This window comes from Chrysemys picta, chromosome 8, assembly GCF_011386835.1.
Source record: "Chrysemys picta bellii isolate R12L10 chromosome 8, ASM1138683v2, whole genome shotgun sequence".
In the NCBI taxonomy this organism is placed as follows: domain Eukaryota; kingdom Metazoa; phylum Chordata; order Testudines; family Emydidae; genus Chrysemys; species Chrysemys picta.
In genome coordinates this window covers 43,109,190-43,128,228 of record NC_088798.1, presented here as the reverse complement: position 1 = coordinate 43,128,228, position 19,039 = coordinate 43,109,190, and the positions used below count along the sequence as shown (strand labels likewise).

Sequence of the window (19,039 nt, the reverse complement as noted above, 5' to 3'; positions counted from 1 at the left end):
CCTCCCAAAAAACCCCAGCCTACCCAGCAGAGCTTTCTTTAACCTTGTATGGGAAAAGAGCCAGAGGCTCCCTAAAGTCCATTCTGGATTTCACTCTGGCCAATCTCATTACAGTACAGGGTCTTAAGCACTATGAAGAAAAGGTTACTTACTCTAACTGTGGTTCTTTGAGAAGTGATGCAGAGGTGTATTCCACTTGAGTGCGTGCACACCCAGAGCACTAGAGCCATACACTTTTGCCTAGCGGTATCTGTAGAGGGGCAGTGCTCGCACCTTGTGGCTGTGGCCCCTTCCTTGGCTATATGAGGCAGCACTACCCCAACCCCCTCTGTTCTCACCACCTGTGGTTGGAGTCAAAGCCCCTATGTGGTTGTAGTCTCACAGCCTCACATTTCATCTTCACATCATTTATTGTATATATAGGGCCCTACCAAATTCACGGTCCATTTTTATCAATTTCACAGCCAGGGTTTTTTTAAATTGGTCAGTTTAACCTTTTCAGATGTTTAGATCTGAAAGTTCACAGTGTTGTAACTGTGGTGGTCCCAAACCAAAAGGGGGTCATAAAGCTGTTTAGGGGGGTGGCAGGATTGCTACTCTCACTTCTTTACTGACTTCAGGGCTGTTATTGTAGCAGGTAGGATCCCTAAACAAGAATCAAACTCCCATTGTGCTAGGCAGCATACAGACAAATAAAAGAAACTGTTCCTGCCCAGGGAGTTTTACAGCCTAGGTCTTAGGACATGACAGGTAGATAAGAAGATAGAAGGGGGGAGGGGGGGAGATCAGGCTAAAAACTGAACAGAGCTTAGTGGGAAAAATGTATTTTTTTAATGGAATCTTCATTCTGTAGAACCCATCCCAGATAGTGGGTAAATACCTTACAGCAAGCCAAATCTGTCCCATAGGCCTGGTACGTAACAGTAATGGACTAACTGATTTGAAGATACAAGCACATGAATGTCAGAGATGTTTGATACAGTTGTTGTTACTGCATTTCTTTTTAGGAGGTCCAAAGGATGAGGCAGAAGACTATTTCTTGAGCTTTAAGGAAGCAAAAGAAATTCTACTTTATAACTATGGCCTGGTCTACACACAAAGTTGCACCAATTTAACTAAAGGTGTGATGTTAAACTAAATTCATGGAACTCCGGCAACTGTGTGTGTGAACACTCCAATTCAGTTTAAACCTGGCTTAAATTGATTTAGTTTGTCAAATTTAGTCCTGGTCTACACAGATTTAATACTGGTATAACTGGGTCTAATAGGAGTGATTTATTTAACAATATGGATATTTCACTCTAACCCCTATGGTGGACACAATAATAATGGTATAAGGGTGCTTTACACTGATATAACTTACTCCCCTTCTCGTACAGGGATAATCATATCAATATAAAGCAGCTTTATACTACTATAACAATGTCAACACGGGGGGAGGGGGGGGAGGAGGGATTGTACCACTAACAGTACCGGTATAGTTGGAAGCAGCACAATTTCACAATTTTCTTGTGTAGACAAGCCCTTAGGACCCTAAATACCTGTCATTTTTAAAATGGGTCTTACAAGTCCAATTCACTTCTTCTTAACATGGTATCCATACATTATACATTACAGGGGTGGCCAAACTGACTCCCGAGCTACATGGGGCTCTTTTACCATTAAAGTACAGCTCATGGAGCCCCCCGACAACCCGCCTCATTGTCCACCTACCAGACTGGGTGGAGGGAGCTCAGGACCTCTGCCTTGCAGCAAGGTGGTGGGGTAGGGGATTCTGCGGGGTGCACCTGCCGGGGCTTGGGGCTTCAGGAGGAGTGGGGTTGAAGCCCCGAGCCCTGGCAGGTGTGCCCCAGCTCTCAAACTTCTGAAAATTGTTGTGTGCAGTTCAGAGGGTCAGTAAGTTTGGCCACCCCGATATATTAGAATTAAACTCAATTTACTCACAATGGTTGCCTACCATTTACCATAGATACCTCACAGAAGCCATATAAAGATTCATAGGTAATATTTTTGACATGCTTGAGATATTTGGAAGGGACACACTATACTGCAAAACAATATAAAATACTTTTCTTATTACAGGTAAATGCCACAAAATTCATAATGCCCTCTAAAAGCAATATTTCTTTTTTCAGATGTTCCCCATTTCACCTCTTCCCCTCTACCTGCGCACCAGTCTGATTGGGCTTATCTAATCATTACAGGTAATTCAGAATAAATGCATCACATTCAAAGATATTTGTGATATTTCAATCTTTATCTTGTCACAGGAATGGATTCACTTTTTATGGTACTCTCTGCTCATTAAATGCCAGCCTCTCAGGAGAATGGACACCTTTTTGGCTTTCTTCTCTTTTCATTGCAACAGTCAAATTGACGTGAACGTGGACTGGATTTTATGCCATTTCCCATTCTAGCTTCCAATACTCTCGTGAGAATTGTATAACACAGCGCAGAATAACATTTTCTAAAAATGGCTGACAGTAACAACAACAAAACTGAATTGATTCTGAGGACAAGGCTAAAAATAACAGAAACAAGAGAGACTGCACACAGTATGTACCTTTTGTGCCAAACACATTGTGACAGGAACAATCTATTGTTTAAAAAACCCCCACACAACCACTCCTAGCATCATAATCTTACAGCCCTTACTGGAAGCTGCTGGTACAATGAATTGCTGAGAAAGAAAGACAGACAGACAGACAGACAGAAAGAGCCTTTCAAAGTAATAGACCATTTCTATTTACAGTATATTATGAAGTGAAAAAGAGGCAGAGCCCAGTCCACAAAAGCTTACTGTTGCATTTGGTGAGATGAAGTAGCTGTAATCTCCTCTGTTACCTGTGGGTGCCATTACTGAACCAAAGGAAAGTAAAGCTCCAACTTGCTGATTCACCTCATCTTCAATATTCTGAGTGCATTAATAGTTTGCCCTAATATGAAAACTTTGCTGAGTGTCCTATAAAAGGTGTGATTATAACCTGTCTTTTTATAAATGTGTTTGCGTGTTGTACTTTTACAGAGAAAAGGCAAAATATTTTACAATACTGAGGCACTTGAAACCAATCTGATGTTCATGCTTTGATTTCTCTTCCAGCTAAAACCAATCATCTGAGAGATCACAACACTCTACTTCAGAAATACAGTCCACATGTCAAAAAAATTTAAGTGGACTTTTCAGGTACAGTGGGCCACAATAATGATTGGTTTAACTCCCCTGATTTCTTTGAAGTTACACCAGAGATGAACTTGTCCCTTGATGTCTTTTTGCTGTAGCTCAGTTCGGGTCATGTTATTGCCAGCGAAGATGTCAGGGTCTGTAATTTTAATAAGGTTTTCTTGCAGCTAAAGGGAAAGTACTAGTACTACTATTAGCGGAATTATAAAAAGAGCAGAGTTACAGTCTCAAACGGAGAGAAATTGCAATCTAAACAATCCTGCAAAAATAACACTCCACTTCTCATTTCTGTGCAAAATTCAAAAAAACAAACAAAACTCCCCTTTGTTTATATTAGCGGTTCTTTAGCTAGCATCCAAGGAACATAGCAGTGTCTTCCCTGACTGTGGAGTGCGGGACATGATTTAGAAAGGCACTGTATGTGCCAATATGTGGCAGCTCAGACTTTGCTTTTGTATTTCCAAACCTAAAGGAGAACTATAGGACCAGGAATAAATAATCTTTGTATTCATTATAGCCACATCCTGTCCTTTTTCTGCCACAAGGGACTCAAACTATTAATGCATGGACATAGGAGATACTAAGTTCCCCAATTATACCCCGTGCAGTGTCACGTGGGTGAGTCTAGTAAGCCCTTTATAATCGTATAGTTTTGGTGGAGGAGGAGGAGTGGGTCTTGATTAACAATTGTTTTATAATCTGCAGCTAGGCCGGGTACTATAGGCATGTATAATTTAAAAAAAAAATTAAGGGTGAAATTCACCCTTGAGCAAACAGCCTACACAAGGCCTTATACACCACTTATGCTACAGACCCTTAAAAGTGATGCACAGGGCCCTGTAGGGGCCTACTGCAGAGGGGTCAACCTCACCCCATGCTTATGTGGATTTGGTGATATTTAAAATGAGAACCTACCAGTACACATTAGAACTAGGCTATTAGCATGGTGCAGGATTGCTCACACAGCTCTGATGGTGCCTCTTTGTCTTCATCTGCATCACCCATAGTATTGAGCCTACATAGAGAAAAGCAACTCCACTAAACTGTATGGTGGTTTTGTGATCTACATGCATCCAGCAGGGAACGTTAAGACAATAAGGATGCAGATGTAAGCAGTCGTATCACTAGACTGGAAACAATATTCCCAGCTGATGATACAGTTGTTCATTTTACTCTCTCTCGTATACTACCCTGTCCCTCTGCCCTCTCCCCCAGAGCTGAGAGAGAAAAACAGAAGATTAGCCAGGTAGATTCAAAGCCCAACCCAGCCAGGGATCTCTCAGTGCAGCACATCACAAAAGCAAGACTAACTATGCCTATTTTGCTTTACATGTAGCTGATGCACCAGGCCTTTGTAACATTACGTCACCTTCTGCACCACAGAAACCAAGGAGAAAATATCAGTCTCTACTTCATTCCTGCGATATATCAGGCAGGCTATACCCATATCCACCATGTCGACATCTCTCTTGACCTGAACCTTACCCACCCCCAGGTTTACTGCCGTTTAATAAGACACCATTGATAGCTATATCAGTACATCCCATAATCTGCCTGCCAGGATCCAAACTCCTCAACATCCATAGATTGACCATAAACCCCTCTCCCTGATGATATATTACACCAATACATTACTAGAGTCACAGCTAGCTTGTTGATGTATACATGCAATAGGTCCTGAGAACGCTAGTTCACCCTGATGACATACAGTATAATTGCAGTATATACCCTAAAAGTAAAGCACTTTGGTGATGTATAACTGTAACAAGAGATTTAGTTAAGATAATGGGCTAAAACTGAACACAGCACTAATGTACTTTTTTTTTTGGCCTGGTATCAGCATATTGGCCAAAGTTTCACTTTTCCCTCCATAGCAAAGTTTGCTGTGTCAGTTGTCTACATAGCTGCTGCCCTCTCATACCATTGGTGGCTGCATTTTAGTAATGATGCATATTAGGTCTGCAAAAGGATAACTCCAGTACAGATATACTGGACCTGATTTTCAGAGATGCTAAGCACTTGTAGCTCCCCTTGACTTTAGTGGGAATTGTGGGTGCTCATAATGCCATGTCCTAGCTATAGAATTTCTTACAAGATAAGAAACTTTTCCTGGATAAAGGAGTCTATTATCGAGATGTCAAACAAACAAGGATTTAATTAGCTTCCCAGACGTGCCATAGAAAACCTTCCAGGAAGGTTTTGCCATGTGAACTTGAGACTACAGTAAAGCCACCAATCTTGGCTCAGGAAGTAGAAAGCATGTGTATTGTTACATTGAACTGAGATCTGATTTCATCATATACTAACTTACAGTATTACTTCAAACTCGGTCTCCCCAACCCGCATCTGTGTAACAATACTGTGTGTTAACAGAGACAAAACTAAAGAAACTTGTTTCAGTGTGAAAGACCCTCTCCCCACACCCCCAAAAACCACCACACACATTTGTTTAGCTTTCTGTGAAATATTTTATCAGATTTTTGTAACACTATTATGTTCTCAGCAGGTGTACCTTAGGTAGGTCTCAAAGCAACCATAAAAATGGAAACTAATACAATGTTTACAAGTGTCTTAAATTATGGCAATTTTTATCTCAGTTACACAATCTGATTCTACTCTTTACAATAGTTTACAGTTATATACACAGTACATGATTCTGAACAGCAAATTACATTTTTTAAAGTTCAGTCAAATACAAAATAGCACTTTTTCAGAACATGTAAACATATGTTGGATTCCACTTTTTAATTATTTTTAAAAGCCACACAAAAGTTCCTAACAGTAGATTATGATGTCAAGCTATGAATAAACTTTTACATTTCTTCTCAATGAAAATGGAAAGTGATTAACTCAGTCAATATCACATTTTATGTGATACAATGACAAATGCTACTAGCAATAAAAATATTCTGTCAGCGTTTCTGAAAAACACATTGACAAAACATAACTGCACTGCAAAACATTTCTGGAAAAGATATTAAATTATATTAATTTTAAGGAGAGTACTGTGTGCGCATTACAAACTGAAGCAAAGCTTTTATTTCCCCAATAGCAAAGACTAGAGAAATACAGTTTATACAGTATTTGCCAAAATCACTGAATTACTGTTCACAAAATATTTGGACAATATTTAATATGTTTGTGGAAAACAAAAATTTCTAGTTAACAAAACAGGTGATTGATTTTCTACTCGCTTTACTTACAGCCAATTTTTCAGGTCACTTAGTGTTCTAGTTGCTGTAGTATACAGTACAAATCACATTTTGCAGATCTTTTACTGCATTCAAGAGGACTTCAAGAAATGACTGCAAAAGGACTGTATTTTTTCCTTTTACTGGAATAAATAGTCTTTGGCATATTGTATATTTGCTTGCTTATTATATAACTACAGCTTCCCAAATACAAAAACCTCATCCTATAATAATTCTTAACATCCAATTACTAAAGTCACAGGAGAAAATTTTTATATTGTTATTGTCTCCGTTTGTTCACTTATATCACTTCAATGGGGATCATTTCTGGTGTACTCAGACTTTATTACTTAACTAACAAGACCAAGTGAAATGCTGAGAAAGGAACAAAACAAAAATGGCATTGATCTGGTGACTGAATTTAATCAAGAGAGGTAACTTTATCTTTGAGAGGAAGTTTTACATTCCAAAAGGGGGGGTGGGGACGACGACACAAAAAACACTATCAAGAAACATGCTATCCCTGAATACTTGGTTGAAAGGTTTGATAATAGGCACTAAATGTCACTCATTACTAGGATGGACAACACCACTGAGCAAATCAGGTGCTCTGATTAGAACATGTTGTGTTATGATCTCTCAGTTCCCAGAGTTCAAGAACAAACACTTCTCAAATGCACCATTATTCTTGATTTTCACAACAATCATTAGCTCTACCTAGAAGTATTGTAGCCTTTTTAAACTACAGCCAACTCAAAAGGGGTGTGGAAAGGGGAAAAGCTGCTTATCAATTTGACACATTGTAGCCTAGATTTGGTCCACATGTTTGCTTCTATTACTCTAGCTATTATACAGGAACAGAAAAAATGAAATAGTCTCAAAGGTATCTGCTTTTATCCTTGTAGAGAATCACAGCTGAGTGTATTTCACAAAGGAACACAGAAGTAAATATTATAATAAGTGTTCTGTAAACCAGTCACCAAGATATTCTTATAAATCTTTCAACGTTAGTACAACTGGGGCCAGACTGTGGCTAACCAAAGCTCCCAGAAACAACCAATATCACTTGGGATGCAGTGAGCTAGTCTAGTGACTGGTGTAGAGGAGAAGATGGCCATATCCTCACCCAATTTGGTAAGCCCATTGCCAGCATTGGACTGAGAGGGAAAGACCCTGGCCTCACTGAAGTCAATGGAACCAGGATTTCACACAGAGTCCTTGCTTTCCCTGAGATCTCAAATTTTGCTCTGTACCTACGCAGGAGCATGAGGTTCTGGGAAAGATGCCTTGTATCCTTCCCTTTCCTTTGTGCACCTGCAAAGAGCTAGGCTCAACCTGGCCTTAAGATTTCCGTACGAACATATTAAGTGTAGGCTGCATGTCAACATAATTCTCAAGTGCCTCACATGGTGACTTATTTGTATATTTTAAAAAAGTGTTATGCCTCTAAACTTCTATGCATAGCACTAAAAATTATTTAAAATCAAGGAAAATTGGTTTTTGCTATATAAAATTTGCAACATGAATCATTATAGTCAATCTGCATTAATGTTATCTTAGGTCTGTAATCCCCCCCCTTTACCCCAAGGGATTATAAACCTATACAAATTATCCCCTTAAATGTGTGTTTACCCAATAATTTTTGTAGCCTTTCAATTCTTTCGTAAGATAACAGATACCAAAAACCTCTCCCAAAAATATTAAAGCTGGCAAACCAAAAATAAAAAAGCTAGGAAACATAGTGGTAAGGATGACACTGCACCCTTAATAAATCATCATGCATTAAAGTGAGGCTATATTATGAATGGAGGATAAAGTGCCCATTTTTAACACTGAATTTCCTAGCTTTTCTCAATAATTTTTTGTATTTACATATTATTCTTGGACTAGATTTTAACTCACTGTCTGATTACTTCTTGTACGTTGCTCTATACTTTACTACAGTTAGATATAGGTTTGAATAAAAATACTCACGCGTTTATAATTTTCTTAAGTGTAGGTCTCATGTAAAGTCTTCTGGATTTACATTTGTTCCTGTGCAGTGTACCATATCTTCTTGTGCCTCAAGTCCTTTACTTTCACACAACACTGTCCATGCTCATGATAAAATTACCAACACATTTCAACCTTCTGCAATATATTATTTTTCTTTTTTAAAATAAAAGACTGACATGCCCTCCTTGTCTCTCTTTCATTAAAAAAAATAGCCCATAATATTTACTTTTTCCTACATTCAGGAGTCTACTATATTTAATGCCTTAATTTTATACCCACTGTATCCCACTGGGTGAAAGTTTCCCTGAACTTGTAGCTGAAGGCTGAAGTTTATATTCGCGTTTTGGAACGCCTTTCCGTTTCCAAGTAGATTCACCAGTTTCAAGCTGTTTTTCTTCAGTCTTGGTATTTTGCATACAAATGGTCTGAGATACCAATGAATTATGTCCTTGTTCAAGTTCAAAACTTATAATGAGTGACTTGGCTAGAGAATCCAATTCAGAAGTGACCATAAAAGACGTGGTTGTTCTGCAAGTAGGACTGTTTGCTGAAGCAGAAGGCAAGCTAAATAAAGTGCAGTAATTATTAAAATGCCCAGCTAAGATGCAAATCTTTTCTGTATAGCTTCTGAGTTGAGTTGTATTTCTGTATGATCCTGTGGAGTACACAAGCAAAAAGAACCAATTCTACTACTTTGCTAAGCAGCATGTTACTTCCATGCACATCTTTGCTTTCATTTCCGTTAGAAACAATACTGTATTTTGAAAGTATGTTAGTAAATCTATAGTGAGACTATGACGTTAACATGAGGAATCAGTTGGTGAAAAAAGTCTCAAGACTTTGCCTATAGTCCCAGGCTGACACAATCACAAGGTATACCTACTATCCAAAAGAAGCTAGTTGGAGTTTTCTAGAACATGATCAGCAGTGAAATGGTTAAAATTTGACATTTAGTTTTTTTAAATTAGGCTTCAGAATCAACAATGAATTGATGTGAATGGAATAAAGATATTGCTTTAGTCTGTCTGTAGACTCAGCAGGATAGCATCCTATTGGTTCACTATTTGGAAAGTTCTTTCCTCAACTAATTTTTTTCATATGAATCTTTAAATTCTTCAAGAGCCACCAAACAAATGCTGATATAGTCAACCAGATCAACCTAGATTATCATGGGAACAAGGGTTTTAATTTGCTTATTTGTGCCTGGTCCCTGTAACTTATATAACAGAAAATTAAACATAAGGAAGGCTGGATGCAAAGGAAAGTTACCTTAAGATAATCAGGTCACTTGAAACCAGGAAGTGGAAACACAGTAATTAACTATGTCAGAGGTTGTAAATGACTTAAAACTTGTAAATTCTCTTTCTTATTAATGTTGAAGTGATGGAAAAAATACTTTAAATTCTGTTAAAGGTGACTTGCTTCTTTATGCCTGAAAGTGTTTTTTCCAACAAAAAGGTTTTCTCTTGCTTGTCATCACCTTAGAAATTCAGCTCTAGTTTACCCTTTTCCTAAAAAATGTATCGGTGACTGGAGAACTAGTACATTTAGGACATCCTCGTTATTAAAAGAAAAATGTTGTTCCCAAGAGGGGGAGGGAGGAATATTAATCAGACTGTTTAAAATATTGTTATTGTTAAAACTTATTTAACTTGAACAGTGGAAAGAGAAGATTTCATTAAAGATTCAACACTGTTCCTTCAGGTAAGGGCTGAGAAAGACCGCAAACCACTTCCAGAAGACACGAGAAACAAGGAAGATACTGATAGCCACAGGAAACGGTTCCTTACTGTAACTGTGATTCAGACATGTATTCTACTTAAGTGTGTGCACACCCTGGTCACTGGAGCTGGAGTTTGCCTAGCAGCACCCATAAAGGGGAAGCGCTTATGCTTCATGGCCATAGCGCGCCCCCCGGCTACATGAAGCAGCACTGTCCCGACACTCCCTCAGTTCCTTTGTACCGAATGCCCAGAAACAAGATTCCAATGAAGTGGGGATGGAGGATGGGTTGAGGAATACAAGTCTGCATCACATCTCAAAGAACCAGTTATGGTAAGTAACTGTTTCTTCTTTGAGTAGATGCAGACATGCATTCTACTTAGGTGACTCACAAGCAGTACACCTCCCACTGCCCTGGAAGTAGGGCTCAGAGTCTACCTAAATAAGGACTGAAGGACCACCTTACCAAAGCCTGCATCCGCCCTGGAAGATGCGGTTGTGGCATAATGGCTCATGAACGTAACAACCACATAGCAGCCCTGAGTCCAATATGGAAACGTCACTGAGGAATGCTATGGGCATTGCTTGCACCTGCTGTGGGGGCATAAACTAAGCTATTTCATATGCAGTCCTGATACAGGATATTACCCATTTGGACATCATCTGTGAAGATATTGTTTGACCCTTCATGTGATCTACATATGACGCAAACAAATGAGGCAAGGCACAAAACAGTTTAGTCCTGTCCAGATAGAAGGCTAGACATTGCCTGACATCTAAGGTGTGTAGATGCTGCTTATCTATAGATGAATGAGGTTTAGGAAAGAATACTGGTAAATAGACCACCTGGTTCAAATGAAACTGAGAAACCACTTTAGACAAAGATTTTGGAAGTGGCTGTAAAATCACTGTCTTTGGAGAACTGTGTATAAGGAGGCTCTGCTCTCCGAGCCTGCGACTCTCTCACTCTCCGAGCCTGCAACTCTCTCTCTCTCTCCATGTGGATGTTATTGCTACCAGGAATGCAGTTTTCTAACACAACAGCAAAAAGGGACACTATGCCAGAGGGTCAAATGGAGATCTCATTAGGGCTGCAAGGATTGAGTTAAGGTCCCACAGAGGAACTGGTTCCCAGGCCGTAGGGATGTAGATGAAGGAACCCTTTTAAGAATTTTGATACCATGGCATTGGAGAAGACTGATCTTCTCTGAATGGGGGGATAAAATGCCAATAATTGCTACCAGATGAGCTTTCAATGAACTAAACACAAGCCCCAACAACTGAAGGTGCAGCAGGTACTCCAAAATGTCCTGGATAGAATCCAAGCAATCCTCAGGCTAGTGACCACAGTGAAATGGAAGTGATTTTCGGTGAATCGGCCATCCTGGTGGAGGGTTTTCTACAGTTGAGGACAACTTTTTGAACACCCATCTAACACTGCTCTTCCTCCTCATTCCGCCATGCCACGTGATGCAGGGAGCCGAGTGCAGGATGCAAGGCACAGCCTTGGTTTTGAGTAAGTTGGGATGGAGAAGAAGCAGTAAGGGAGACTGAATAGACAGTGCAAGAAGGCCAGAGAAAAAATGGTTACCTACCTTTTGTAACTGTTGTTCTTCGAGACACGTTGCTCATGTCCATTCCAATTAGGTGTGTGCGTGCCACATGCACAATAACCAGAAGGTTTTTCCCCTAGTGGTACCTGTGGGGTTGGTTCAGGTGCCCCCTGGAGTTGCACTTCCATGGCACCATATATGGGGTCCTGCCGACCTGCTGCCTCTTCAGTTCCTTCTTGCTCCGACAGAGGGGTAGGTGAGTGAGTCTTGGAATGTCAGTTACGAAAGGTAGGTAACTGTTTTTCTTCTTCAAGTGCTTGGTCATGTTGATTCCAATTAGGTGACTCCCAATCAGGAACTTGGAGGCGGTGTCAGAGCTCATGGGTTCACTGATTGAAGCACCGCTCTGCTGAAGGCTGCATTGTCCCTAGTCTGCTGGGTAATGGCATAGTGAGAGGTAAAAGTGTGGATTGAGGACCATGTTGCAGCCCTACAGATTTCCTGGGTCAGAACCTGGGCCAGGAATGCTGCCGAAGATGCCTGCTTGGAAGGTCTGGCATGCCAGACGGCTTGCCCTCAGCTCTCTGACATTGCTGTGAAGTGAGAGCTCTGCTTAGGACCAGAGGCCCTGAGTCCTGAACTCCCCGAGATGCACTGTCACATTCGTGACCAGGGAAAGTGATGGTTGAGGTCTGCAGAAGGGAATCCCCGCACACAGAACTTGCGGGTTGAGCTACCATAGGAGAGACTTGAGAACTGGCCCAGAAAGGGTGACTACCTTGTCTAGACTGTCCCGGTTTAGTCAATACCCCGATGGCTAGCCACACCTGAAGGGATTGGAGTCTCCGTCTAGCATGCTACACTACAGAAGTACAGGTGGCCATGTGACTGAGGAGCTTCAGGCAATTCCTTGCTGTGATGGTAGGAAACTGTCTGAGGTCTTGTAAGATGTTGCACAGGGTCTGAAACCGTTATTCCAGTAGGAACGCTCTCACCGGTCTTGAATCCAACACTGCATCTATGAACTCTATCCTCTGTGTGGAGGACAGGGTTGACTTCTGCACATTCCATAGTAGGCCAAGCTCGTTGAAAGTTGATCTTATTGGGTTACATGCACCTCCACTTGTGTTGTGGAGTGGCCCTTGATCAGCCAGTCATTGAGGTATGGAAACATCTGCACCTGGCGCTTCCGCAAGAAAGTGGCGACGACTGCCATGCATGGGGGCAACACCCAAGTTGCTGCTGACAGACTGAAGGGGAGGACCGTGAACGGATAGTGATTCTGGTTCACCACAAATCCGAGAAACCTTCTGGGAGACAGGGTTAGGGATATATGAAAGTATGCGTCCTTCAAGTTGAGGGCTGCATACCAATCCCCCAGATCCAGAGAAGGGATAATGAAGGCCAAAGAAACCATGTGGAACTTCAGCTTCTTCATGAACTTGTTGAGGTTTGACAGGTCTAGGAGAGGTCTGAGACCACCTTTGGCTTTCGGGATTAGGAAATAACGGGAATAAAATCCCTTGCCCCTTAGCTCCTGAGGAACCACCTCCACTGCTCCTGCTCTTAGGGGCGGCTGCATCTCCTGAATTAGAAGATGATCATGAGAGGGGTCCCTGAAGAGGGTCCGGAGAAGGAGGGTGGGAAGGATGGGGGGAGCTGGAGAGAATATCCCAGTTCTACCATGCGGAGCACCCAGCTATTTGTCGTCATCTGGGCCCATGCATGATAGAAGTGGGACAGTCAGCACAAAAAGGATTGGATAGTTGGATCCGGTGCTTGAACTGGTGTGTCGCCCTTGGGTGCACCTTCAAAAGGTTTGTTTTTGTCCACATGACTGTTTCACCTGCCCAGAGCCCTGAGATGAAGGAGGAAGCCTCCTCCTGTGGTTTCCATTATGCATCTTAGAATAGTCCTGCCTATTCTGAGGTTGGTAGAATCGAGGCAGAGGCTGGGACTTAAAATGCCTCCGTTGCGTTGCCAGGGTATGAAGGTCAAGGGAATTGAGAGTGGCTCTTGAGTCCTTAAGACTACGAAGCCACGAGTCCATTTTCTCAGAGAAGAGGGCCGAGCCCTCGAATGGGAGGTCCTGGATGGTCTGTTGGATCTCATACAAGAGCCCTGATGCCTGCAGCCAGCAGCTCCTTCTCATAGCCACTGCTGAACCCATGGTCCAAGTAGCCAAATGGGCAACATCCAGGGCTGCCTGTAGCGAAGCTCGTATCACAAGCTTACTCTCTACCACCAAAGCAAAACTCTGCCATCGAGTCCTCTGGCAGAAGCTCCGTGAACAAGCCCCACAGGAATTGAAGCTATATCTGCTAAGGATCGCCTGGTGGTTTGAAATCTGAAGCTGATGCCTCCCGGTAGAATAGACTTGCCTCCCAAAAAGATCCCGTTTCTTCATGTCTCGGGCTTTAGGTGAGGGTCCTTGGTGCCCTTGACGTTTGCATTTGTTTGCTGCTGCTGCCACCACTAAGGAGTGCAGTGGTGGGTGTGAATAAAAATGTTCAAACTCTTTAGAGGGTACAAAGTACTTTCTCTCTGTCCTTTTCACTGTTGGGAGCAGGGAGGTGAGGGTCTGCCACAACATTTTGGTGGTATCCTGTATGGTCTTATGAGCGGCAGGGCAACTCGGGAGGGTCTCCAGAGGGCCAGGATGTCTACCATGTGGTCCAAGGACTCATACCCATCCTCAACCTGAAGCCTCAGGTTCTGGGCCACTCTCTTCAGGAGCTGTTGGTGGATCCTACCGTCCTTGAGTACAGGAGCCGTGGAGGTTCCAGCCACTGCTTTGTCTGGCGATGATGAGGCTCTAACCGGGACCGGCTCTTTCTCCTGGCCTACAGTGCCAAGGGGATCATGCGGTGCCAGGTCTTCCAGTGTGCCATGGGGCGGCTAGTCCTGCACCGAGGGAAGTGGAGAAGATGCATGGGTTTCCGAAGCCACCGACACCGAACTCCTGGAATAGGACCCTTGGCTTTGATAGAATGGCCAGGGGGTCCAAAATGGCCAATGGGCTGGAGCCTGCCATTGAGTGAGCCACGGCATCGGGGGAAATTGCTGTCACTCCCTGTCCGACCTCGAGCATCTGCACTCTGATTTGTGCTGGCTCCACACAAAAAGGACTCCACCTCTGATTGGGAGGACTCGCTCTGAGAGGACCACAGGGAAGCAGTGCCAGGACACTGGTATGGCTCCACTGCCAGTCTGCTGCCACAAGTACCAGGGGATCAGCGCTAAGGTGATGGTGACCAACATGGTTTGCCTCAGGATGGCACTGAAGGTCTCAGGGGTGCTGTTGCTTTTGAGCTCAGTCTCGCCTGGGTGTGGAAGGTGGTGCCGTGAAGGCAACGAGCTCTCTCGCTGCCTCGAAGGTCTCCGGCATGGAGGGCAGCTCCAAAGCCTCTCCACGACTCTCCTGGGAGGGGAGTCCTGCGGAGCTGAACTCGACTGACCCCATGTTGGGACAGCAGTCAATGATGCTGGGCTAGGTGGTGCTGCACTAGGTGGTGTGGCCTGTCGGAGAATAACAGAGTTCTCACTTTTTGTTTGGGTACAGCAAGTCAGATACTTTACTTTCTCAAGCAATTGCGTAGAGGGAGAGAGCTAAACAGGTCTCTCCACAGGTAAACTATTACAGCAAGCATTTATACCTTTTGTTACAGACAATGAAAAGCAACAGCTGCATTTTGTTTATACATAGGTCATTCTGATATCTTGTTTTTCTCACTAATGTAGACTTTTAGTCTACATTCCATATTATCTACACATTACGAGGAATGTGTGAGGCAAGTGGGAAAGAACTTCTAGAAATCTCGCGTTATTAGGGTTACAGTTAGCCTGACTCTTGCTTACAAACTGTCATGCATTGCAATCCCCTTCCTGTCAGTTCTTTCTCTGCTTCCACAGGCCCAACGCGGGTCTCACTGCGCTTGAGTCTTTCTGTCCCGGTCTTGGCGTGGGTGAATGCCCCCTGTCCTGCTTCATCTTCTTGCGGAGCACCAGGGACAGGAAGTGGTGCCATGCACTACCATGTATGGAACCCCTGTGCAGGGAGCCCTGTTGGTGCTGAGCGTCTCTATCAGAGTCCTTTCTTGGCGCCGAAGTCTCCCATGTTGATGCCAGGGCACTGCGCATCAATGTTGAGGTTCGGCCAAACTCTGCTCTGAGTGAGGATGGAGGGCGGCCTCCATCAGAAGGATTTATAACCATTGGTCTTTTTCTTTTTGAGTCCTGGGGCAGAATCCCCTACAGATCTTGCAAATGGTCCTTCTGATGCAATTCCCCCAGACACTTCAGGCAGGAAGTGTGAGGGTTACTCCTGGGCATAGGCTCGTTACAAGCTACGCAGGGTTTAAACCCCAGGGAACGGTGGTTGGGGAGGGTAGGGAAAAAGGGGGGTAACCGCCAGAACAATTCCTTACTGGAATTCTAACTATACCATGACTAGTATCGGGGGTAGCCGTGTTAGTCTGTATCCACAAAAACAACAAGGAGTCCGGTGGCACCTTAAAGACTAACAGATTTATTTGGGCATAAGCTTTCGTGGGTAAAAAAAACCTCACTTCTTCAGAAGCATGGAGTGAAAGTTACAGATGCAGGCATTATATAATGACACATGAAGAGAAGGGAGTATCTCGCAAGTGGAGAACTAGTGTTATACTATGACTAAACTAACTAAAACTACTAACTAATTTAACTATTTACAGAGAACAATTGAGGACCACTAGGGAGAAAGCTTGCCGAACCAAGAGAAAACGAGTGTTCCGGCTAACCCTCATAGGAGGTAAGAAGGAAGTGGCGGCCGGTCGACAGGACCCTATAAATGGCGCCATGGAGGTGTGACTCCAGGGGGTGCCTGAACCGATGCAACGGGTACTGTTAGGGGAAAAACCTTCCACTTCTGTGAACGTGGCACGCACACACCTAATTGGAATCGACATGAGTAAGCACTCGAAGAAGAACCAGCATTGGTAGCATGCTGGGGCATTGAGAATGAGCCTGGCCTGATCTTGAGCAGACCTGAAGGATGACCAGGAGAAAAGCCTACAAGAGGGCCAATTGCCAGATGAGGTGGAAAGCATTGGCAGGGAGCTTGGACTGACTCCCTCTAGAGAGCAGAACAGACGATGTTTCCTATTGTCCCTTGTAGCGAACTGGTCAATTATTGGAATGCCCCAAGCTATGAAGATAACCCAGGATGTGTCTTCAGGGACCAGTTGTGACTCAGGGAAAAATACCTGCTGAGATGGTCTGCAAGATAATTCTGAACCCCAAGCAAGTGAACAGCTATCGAAGCAATGTTCTCCTTGATGCAGAACAGTTACAGCCTGATTGCCTCTAGGCAGAGCAACCTGCATCGTGCTCTCCCTTGCTTGCAGCACATAATAAAGACAATAGCATCGCGATGTAAATATGCACACTAAGTCTCTAATATAGTCTCACAAAGCGTGACATAAATTGTAGATGGCCTGAAACTCCAGCAAGTTGATATGGAGTGAGGCCTCCTGCTCCGACCATAGCCCCTACACTCTCAGGGACCCCCCAAGTGCACCACTCAACTCAGGAGGGAGGTCTTAGTAACAACTGATCCGGTTGGCAAGGACCAGACAAAGGGAACACCTTGGCAAATATTCTCTGGACACATCCACCACTGCAAGGAGTCTAGGACCGTAAAGGAAGACTGACCAGTCTGTCTAGAGGTTGAAGATTAGGACAGTAAATCACTCTTAGCCACAATTGAAGGGGAGTGAAGGTAAAGCCTTGCAAACTGGACCACCTGTGTGCAAGTGGAAATATGGCCCAAAAGCCTCAGACACGTCTGAATCATCATGGAAGGCTGAGACTGCAGACTGAGGCAAAGATAGCAAACTGTCTGAAAACGGTCGTCAGTAGAAATGCTTTCAACATCACAGAATCTAACAGGGCCCCAATGAACTTTGTTTTCTGAATGAGAACAAAGGTTGACTTCCAGATGTTTAGTATGAAACCCAGACAGTCGAGCAACCATAGCGTGGTGCTGATGTGAGCAAGAACTTCCTCTCTGGATCTGCACCTCAGTAACAATTGTTCACATATGGGAAGATGTGAATTCCCTTCTTCCTGAAATATGCTGCAACAATGACCATGCACTAGGTAAAAACCTGGCGTACAGAAGAGAGCTCAAATTAAAGCACTGTGTAGTGACAATGGCCTTCTACCACGATAAATTGAAGGAAAAGACGGTTATTCACCGTTGTAACTGTTGTTCTTCGAGATGTGTTGCTCATATCCATTCCAATCAGGTGTGCGCGCGCCACGTGCACGATCGTCGGAGAATTTTCTACCAGAGCAACACCCGGCGGGTCGGCTGTGGAGCCCCCTAGAGTGGCGCCTTCATGGCGCTGGATATATACCCCAGCCGACCTGGCGCCCCCTCAGTTCCTTCTTGCCGGCTACTCCGACAGTGGGGAAGGGGGGCGGGTTTGGAATGGATATGAGCAACACATCTCGAAGAACAACAGTTACAACGGTGAGTAACCGTCTTTTCTTCTTCGAGTGCTTGCTCATATCGATTCCAGGTGACTCCCAAGCCTTACCTAGGTGGAGGGGTCGGAGTGAGACATTGCTGTGTGCAAAACTGCTGATCCGAATGCAGCATCGTCCCTGGACTGCTGTACCAGTGCGTAGTGAGCTGCAAATGTGTGGACTGATGACCAAACTGCAGCTCTACAAATGTCCTGGATCGGAACTTGAGCCAGGAAGGCAGTCGAGGAAGCTTGGGCCCTCGTGGAGTGAGCAGTGAGGTGCGGTGTTGAGACACCTGCCAGGTCATAGCAAGTCCGGATGCAAGGCGTTGTGAGGAGACCGGTAAGCCTTTCATCCGGTCGGCCACTGCAACGAAGAGTTGCGTCGTCTTTCTAAAGTGCTTTGTGCGGTCAATATAGAAAGCCAGGGCCCTGCGTACGTCCAAAGAATGCAAACGCTGGTCTTGGCGAGTAGCATGTGGTTTAGGATGGAAGACTGGGAGAAATATATCCTGATTCATGTGAAACGGAGAGACCACCTTAGGAAGAAAGGCAGGATGTGGACGAAGCTGCACTTTATCCTTATGGAAAACCGTGTAAGGGGGCTCGGATGTAAGCGCCCTGATTTCAGAAACGCGCCTTGCTGAGGTGATGGCTACGAGGAAGGCTGTCTTCCAGGATAGGTACAGAAGTGAACAGGTGGCTAGTGGCTCGAATGGAGGCCCTGTGAGCTTAGAGAGAACCAGGTTGAGATCCCACGTCGGAACGGGCTGACGTTGTTGTGGGTACATCCGGTCTAAGCCCTTGAGGAATCTAACGACCATCGGGTTAGAGAATACCGAGGACGCGAGTTCCCCTGGGTGAAAGGCCGATATAGCGGCCAGGTGA

General features: G+C 43.9%; 1 protein-coding gene across 1 annotated transcript in view; it reads right to left on the bottom strand.

The window, feature by feature from the left end:
* Nucleotides 1-6,306: 6,306 nt before the first annotated feature.
* Nucleotides 6,307-19,039, bottom strand: part of KIF14 (kinesin family member 14) — a 99,029-nt gene continuing 86,296 nt past the window's right edge. The window contains exon 30 of the mRNA XM_005304371.5: nt 6,307-9,022. Within this exon, the coding sequence (XP_005304428.3) occupies nt 8,637-9,022 (386 nt within the window). The 3' untranslated portion in view covers nt 6,307-8,636. The remainder of the gene's footprint in view (nt 9,023-19,039) is intronic.